The sequence below is a fragment of the Lycium ferocissimum genome, chromosome 5, assembly GCF_029784015.1.
Source record: "Lycium ferocissimum isolate CSIRO_LF1 chromosome 5, AGI_CSIRO_Lferr_CH_V1, whole genome shotgun sequence".
NCBI lineage: Eukaryota > Viridiplantae > Streptophyta > Magnoliopsida > Solanales > Solanaceae > Lycium > Lycium ferocissimum.
Genome location: NC_081346.1, coordinates 69,286,874 through 69,294,684, shown reverse-complemented (window position 1 = coordinate 69,294,684; position 7,811 = coordinate 69,286,874). Strand labels below are relative to the sequence as shown.

Below are 7,811 nucleotides of genomic sequence, written 5' to 3'. Positions count from 1 at the left end.
TCATGTGTTGCACTTTTATCACTAGATCACCAAAACTGAGCAAATATCGTTACTACTTATGTGTTCTCTTCTCTGGTCTATTTATTTCTTTCATTTCTATCCTTTCAAACAAATCAACCTAAACTAAGTAGTGCTCAACCGAATTCATGATATTACAATTCGAATTGTGACCTCTTGATCATTGCGACATAGACTTTGCATATTATTCAATTAGATACTTATGTCTCACATATGAAACCATCACACATAAACATAAAATACATAGGGGAGAGTTGGTGGTGGTTGGGGGGGACGGGGGTGTGTGTATGAAGTTACAAAGGGGATAAAAACAAGGACCTCGAGCATTGGAAGCTATACCATTTTTATATGTTTGAATTCAACATTTCCAAAAATTGGAAAGGCAGGACATTGTACTCTATGGCAATGAGTAGGGTTAGAAGTCTTAAAAGTTGACATCTCAAAAACAGTTAAAGTAAAAAAATAAAAGGTTTTTATTTTTTATATTTTTTTGAAAAAGATGCCCCATCACTACTTTGACCAAGTCAATGGGACAATGTGAAATAGGAGCAGAGAAGAAGATATTCAAATCCTATAACAGAATTCAATTTTTTTGAAGGTGCTAAAAACCAAGTGTTGAGGAATGGGCTATTTCTTTTATATCCACTGCATAAAATTGTTTGTTTAATCAAGTTTTGCTGCATTGGGGTTGTGGGTTCTGCAGACACTGGCACTTATTAAAGCTATGTTCTTTTGGACACAAGTGCAAACTACAAATCCAATATAAGACCCTTTTGCTCATTCAAACTTTTAGGGTACGTTCGGTACGCAGAAAAATGTTTTTCAAGAAAAATAAGCGGATTTTTTAATTATTTTCTTGTGTTCTGTATGTAAGTAAAAAATATAATTCTAAAAGTATTCGTATATAATCTGAACAAATACTATAAGAGATAGGGCGGGGTGGTGGGATGGGGGCTACGCGGGTGGGGTTGAAGATGAAGTGGGATGGAGGGTGGGGAGGATATGATCAATGCGGAATGCCATTTGTGGAACTTGTTTTTTTTTTCTTCTCTTTCTCTCTCTCTCTCTCTCTCTCTCTCTCTCTCTCTCTCTCTCTCTCTCTTCTCTCTCTCTCTCTCTCTCTCTCTCTCTCTCTCTCTCTTTCTCTCTCTCTCTAAGAACTTGTTTTCTTAAAACAAATATTTTCAAAAATTTTGACCAATAGAAAATGAGAAAATTGGATAACATTTTCTGAAAATGTTTCCTCCATACCGGACACACCCTAGTGTATAACTTTTGATAAATTTACCTTTATAAAATTTAAAAATGATAATAACTAACCTCAATCACAAACTAGTTAGATTTACATTCTCACACGGTTCATATCACTCAATTAAGTCCGTTGTAATTTAAGATTGTGAAATTTTAATTTTCCCAGCACTAAATTTCTTTTACATTTATCTATTAGCATATAAATTTCTGATAATATTAACAAAAAACTCATAGCATAGATTTAATCTAAAGTAAAGGTACCAAACTAACCAAAGTCCCAACTAATTGATATTAAAAATATAATTTCTTATTTTCTAATTTACTTTATGAGGAGAGGAAAGGCCCTAACTCATTTAGCTTAAATTCCAGTTCTAGGACCATCACTATCGGAGTTCGAATTTTTGATAAGTGAAATACCAGTATAATGTGCTAGAGTTCGAAATAAAGAATCGAATTCTTGAAATTCTCAACTGTAAAATCATGAACTCAAGAACTTTTACCTTATTTCTCTTTTTGACAAGTACTGTGCTGAGTTCGAACTCATGGATAAAATTCTCGAATTCTCAAATGTAAAATCATGAAACCTTGAGTTCGAACTCAAGGACAGAATTTTGAATTCTTAGTTGTAGAACCATGAAATCAAGGAAAGCATTTTTGAATTCATACCCCCACGAATGATTCATAGAATTTGAATCTAAGAATGATTAATGGAGTTCAAACTTTTCACAAATTAAGTGCGAAGATTTGCTAGGTTTGAAACCTTAACAATACAGTCAAACCTCTATATAACGCATCCGCATATAACTGCACCTCTCTATAACAATCAAATTTTTTTGGAACCGATTTTTTATGTTATATTTTACTTCTCTATAACAGCATTTCACCTATAATAGCAACTGCCAACTTTATAACAGTACACTCTTTGTAAAATTACCCTCGTATAACAACTATCTTCTTTTTTTTGGTAATATAATAATTAACCATCTTTATAAAAATAGAATATATATGATTACCAATAATAAGTGTAGAGTTTTGACCAAATATTTGATCATTCAATACATTATTTATGACCAAAAATATCATATGAATATATATCTTTTCATCATTAAACGATTTTCCTTCATTACACAAAGTGTGATTAGGCATAGAATTTGACAAATAAAAATAAAAATTAGATTTTATGCATCTTTTTTGCCTACAACAGCGAAGTATTATTTAAATGGCAATGCTGTTATAGGTGTATAACAACAATTCTCTATAACAGCTGAAAAATTTCGGACCCAACGATGTTGTTATAGAGAGGTTTGACTGTTTATGGAAATTTAGAGGTGTTCAGGGTCCGGTTTGACTTGGTTTTTGGTGAAAACCAAACCAATTAAATCGGGTTTTTTGGATATTCAAACTAAACCAAAACATTATAATACAAATTCAAACGGTTTCGATTTTGTTGGGCTGGTTCGGATTTTGCGGGTTTAAGGAAGTATTTTATAATGCAAAGAAATTGATACAAGTGAGGTGCAAAAAAAGAAAAAGAGATACAACAATTATGGTGAAAACATTATCACATTCACATCAATGCTAAAACATTCATTCCCTATCATTTTTCTTTTAAGGACTCTTCTTTTGTTTAAAAACTTCAAGTTACGCACAAAGGTTTTGTTGTAAACCTTATATTACTGGATCGTAATTAATTAGATATCATCCCAGGCTTGAGGGACTATTAACTCCAAATTAGATCAAATATTTAAACCTAATCCTACACTTATGGGACCATTTTGTTTTTATTCTCTCTCCCGACAGCAGAGACATAATCGAAAACGCAAACAAATACTACACAAATTTATCTCATTATCTCTTTGTCAAAAAAAAAAAAAAAATCTCTTAACTTCATTCCCCTAAAAAAGTGGGGGAAACAGAATAAGAACACCACCCAAGAAAAGACTTTTCTTTCTAATTATTTGAATTCGTATTAGATTTGAAATAAAGAAGATAGATAAATTTTTTAAGGCTTAATGCATATACACCACCCTAAACTTGCCTCTTTTTTTTTTTTTTTTCCATTTTGGCACCTCAACTAAGTGTTGTTCTTATTGAACCTCTGAACTCGTCCTCAAGTGTGTCTATCAAACCCCCTAAATATGATTTTTATTAGAAGCAAAAATTAAATTGGGGAAATGAAGGTAGAGAATATTTCAAACATGTGGTAAGCTATTCTTAAGGTCATAGATGTGTTGGTTTCTTCTGGTTCTGCTCTTCCACTGCCAGCTTAATTAAGAGCTACTCTTTTTTTCCCTCTCAATTGCTGCTAATCTTAACTAAAAGATGACAGTTAAATTAGAATATGTATTTGCATGTTGCTACATTGAAGATGGAATATTGTGTAAGTCGGATTGTGTTTGATAGATACACTTAAGAACGAGTTCAGGAGTTCAATAGGAACAACACTTAGTTGAGGTGCCAAATGAAAAAAAAGGTGAGGAGAATTCGTTAACAATAGTAACAACACTTAAATGCTACAAAATGGAAAAAAGGTGCAAGTTCAAGAAATCGTATATGCATTAAGCTTTTTTTTAATTAATATGCAAAATATATATACATACACACACAAAACCGAGGGGGTTTCGATTCATTAAGTCGGTTTAACTCAATTTACTGATCGATTTTTCGATCTTATTTGAACACCCCTATATGAAATTCAACTCGTTATAAGTTTCAAATTATGTATTTAGGTCAGGAGTAGTTTTATCCAACTTTTTATAAAGTTGACCAATATTAAATTACTTTTAAATTGATGACTAATTTCTCATAGCCTAAAAATGACCATTTACCCATTTTTTTAAAAACGCCGTCTGTGGGACTCGAACCCACGACCACATGGTTAAAAGCCATGCGCTCTACCAGCTGAGCTAAGACGGCTGGATGATTGGGTGACTATTTATGTTAGTTATCCTCAAAATTAGCAGTGTCTGATTCACTATTATAAGAAAATATTTCATGCATAATCTTAAGTAGCATTTGATTGGTGATATTAAACAATACATATAGTAAGTTATGTGAAAATTTACATTATTTTCCACATTTAAACCTCGATATATTCATGATGATAAGAAGTGTTTCCTTCCTGCACGTGACTTAAACTTATGACTTACCGTAGCGAAGATTTTATATGTATTTTGATAAAGTAGACTTAGGCATTTGGATGAGTTCTGTATTTGAGTTGAAGTTGGGAAAAAAGGTATTTCAAGTTGAAGTTGGAAAAAAAATGTGGAAGTTGAAATGCTTTTTAACATGAACTTCATTCAGAATAAAATTTGTGAAACTTATAGATTTGTGTGTGGGCACGAGCATTTCATTTGAAATACACCTTCAAACCGTTATTTCAACCTTTCAAGACTTCGTTTCAAGTTCTAGTACTGAAGTTTAGTATTTGTAAACATTCACATTTGAACTAATATTTGCAATTATTGAAAAAAATTCAAGAAAAATGGCTTCACTAGTTTCATGCGTTGGTCCTATTTTTTGTGTTTTTTTTTTTTACTTTTATTGTTTCCTTTTTAAGTATTCTGCTTAGTTTCCATCCATGTCTTTTGCCTATCAATTTTAAATTTGTTTTTCTCTGAGGCCTTTAATTATTTCTTTAACATATATTTCAGATTCAATGCATCAAATTTAAGTTATAAGGTGCTTGTTAACCTTTGGTCATTGAGAGTAAAAAGCAAATATAAAAAAAAAAAGGAAGAAGAAGAAGAAATTCTAGTAGTATTTGTCACTTGTGAATAAGTAGAAATTTGACCATAGAGTAAATGAAGTGAACCAGCAATCATAGTATGGAACATAGATAGAATAAATAGCCAAATATAACTATTTATAAGTCAAATAAACTTTTCTTTCTTTTTCTTTGGGAAAGGGAGTGGGACATTGTTATACTTGGATGTATATCAGATTCAGAGGCATTCAAAAAGTTCTTTTTCCACCTCTAATTTTAAAGAAAAGAAAAATCCTAATATTTATCTAATTCTTAATTATATATAATGTTTTAAAGTAGTTTGAGAGATTAATAATCTCTATTTAGCTAAATCATTTGAAAAGTGACTTTCTTAGTAATTTGTGTTTGGCAATATTTTCAAAAAGTAAGTGTAATAAAATTAGGGAAAAGGAAATTACTACTAATTAATCTGGTTAAAATGAATTTTTGTTATGACAATCTTGTCCTAAAAAACATCTAATATTTTTTTTTGTTTGTAGAAGCTACTTTTTTTTTGCCGAAAACAAACTTCTACTTAAAAGTTTAAAAAAACAACTTATATTACTACACAAAGCCACTTATTTCTTCATCAAAAGATTGACCAAATACCTTCATTCTCTATAAGTGTTTTTTTAAATGGAAAATTAAGCACATTTCGCTCGTAGAAGCTTGACTGAACAAGCTATAAGCAGCCTTAGCTAGTAAAATTATCTAATACCATATTAGGTGGAAGTAGCAAATCCCCAATAAAATAGTTAATGCAAGCAAAAGCTGATTCGAACACCACGGTTATTAAAAAGATTAAAAAAAGTTTACTCACATTTGCTACAAATTTTTATATGCTTTTCTGTCTTGGCATCATCTCTCACTTTAAAGTACCTCTGCTCTTCCCTCTCACATTTGCTCAGCTCCCCATAAGCATCTTCACACTCCCACACACTCAGAAAACAGTGCAAATATAAACAAGACTCCTGTCTTTTGCTTTACATTAAATGGCCACAAAAATTGCTCCACCTTCATTCTCATCATCTTTAATCAAGAATTCATCAAATGAAGAAGAAGAAGAAGAAGACTACATAGATATGGAAGTTACCTCCTCTTCTTCTTCTTCTTCTTCTCCACAAATAAGTAGAGAATTTGAGTTCCAAATGTCTTCTGTTTCCATTAATGACAAAGATACAACAACAACAACAACTACTTCACCAGCTGATGAACTTTTCTATAGAGGCAAACTACTCCCTCTTCACCTCCCTCCAAGGTTAGAAATGGTCCAAAAACTCCTTCAAACCTCAAAGATTGAACCTTTTCAACTAGTACAAGAACAACAAGAAAAAAAAATTAGCATTAGTACCAACAACTTGACTTATCCTAGAACCCCATTGGAATCTAGCAACCAAAAAACCTCAAAGATAGAATCTTTTCAAGTTGTAGAAGAACAACAAGAAGAAAGGTTTAGCCTTAGTACCAAGAACTTGATAAATAGTAGAACCCCATTTGAATCTTGCAACATTTCCCCATCAAAGATTGAACCTTATGAAGTAGAAGAAGAAAGATTTAGCATTAGTACCAAGAACTTGATTAGTAGTACTAATACTAGCACCCCATATGAATCTTGCAACATTTCTCCATCAGAGTCTTGTAGAGTGAGTTGTGAACTCAATCCAGATGAGTATTTCTTTGAATGGTCCAATGAATTCAGCACATTTTTTAAAGACAACCCCACAAAGATCAAATCTTGGTCCAAGAAGATTAAGTTAGTGAAGCAATCTTTAATCAGCCAAAAACTAAAGGCTACAACTTCAAAGGCATATCTAAATCTCAAGTCTATGTTCAACAAGTCTACTTGTTCAGATCAAGAAGTTTCTAATGCTACTAAAGACTGTCCAAATAAGTACATTAAGGTATGTAAAAAAATCCCTTTTGGCCATATTGGAAAATGTACACAAACTTCACCAACATTAGCAAGTGTGATAAGAGACATTGATGAAGACAATAATGCTAATAGTCATAGAAGGTCATTTTCAGCAGCAATTAAGAAGCATTCACCAACAAAATGTTTGTCATCTTCTTCATCTAATGGTTCTTCTTCTACTTCATCTTCATCATCATTTTCATTGAATTCTAATGGATTTTATGAGTTGAATTTTCTCAAGAGAAGTAGTAGTGCAACTACAGAGATTGAAGGGTCAATTGAGGCAGCCATTGCACATTGTAAGAAGTCACAAGAGCTTTGCAATCCAAAAAGGAAAATGAATGAAGCTGGGATTAATTCATTGTCTATTTCCAAGATTGCAGCCACTGAGATTCAAGCAAGACCAGATCTTTGTAGATTTTGAAGAAAGTTTTCTTTTTTTGTTACTGTCAAAGGACACTACAAAAAAAAATTCAAAAAGAGAGAGTTTTGGAGGATGAATCTGTTAAACTGTTTTCTTTCTTGAGTTTACTAGATTATATGTAATTAATTCATTGTTCTAGTGTGTATACTTCCATGAGTCAATGTAATTTTTTCCTTCTGTTATTCTCTCTAATTTTGAATTATGTTGAATTGTGTTACCACATCATCTAAGAACTTAATCGGTGAAAGAAACTACATCTTTATTAACTTAATTATATCTTGAGCAAAATATAGTTAGTTAGGAATTTTTTTTGTATTTGTCCATTAACATCCATGCTTTAAGGCTTAGTGAGAATTTTGCCTGTTTGGACATGCAAATTCTTTGTTTTTTTCATTTTTTTTTTTTCCAAATAATTGTTTGGTTATACATTGCAGTTAATTTTCACTTCAACTTGAAGTTAT

At 31.6% G+C, this 7,811-nt stretch overlaps 1 protein-coding gene and 1 non-coding gene across 2 annotated transcripts; one reads left to right on the top strand and one right to left on the bottom strand.

Annotated features, from left to right (window-relative positions):
• Window positions 1-4,112: 4,112 nt before the first annotated feature.
• Window positions 4,113-4,185, bottom strand: TRNAK-UUU (transfer RNA lysine (anticodon UUU)). Its single transcript has one exon. It is a non-coding gene; the product is annotated as a tRNA-Lys (tRNA).
• A 1,589-nt stretch (window positions 4,186-5,774) lies between these two features.
• Window positions 5,775-7,535, top strand: LOC132058507 (probable membrane-associated kinase regulator 4). The gene has a single exon (XM_059450987.1). The coding sequence runs from the start codon at window positions 6,007-6,009 to the stop codon at window positions 7,348-7,350; it is 1,344 nt and encodes a 447-aa protein (XP_059306970.1). The 5' UTR covers window positions 5,775-6,006; the 3' UTR covers window positions 7,351-7,535.
• The last annotated feature ends 276 nt before the right edge of the window (window positions 7,536-7,811 follow it).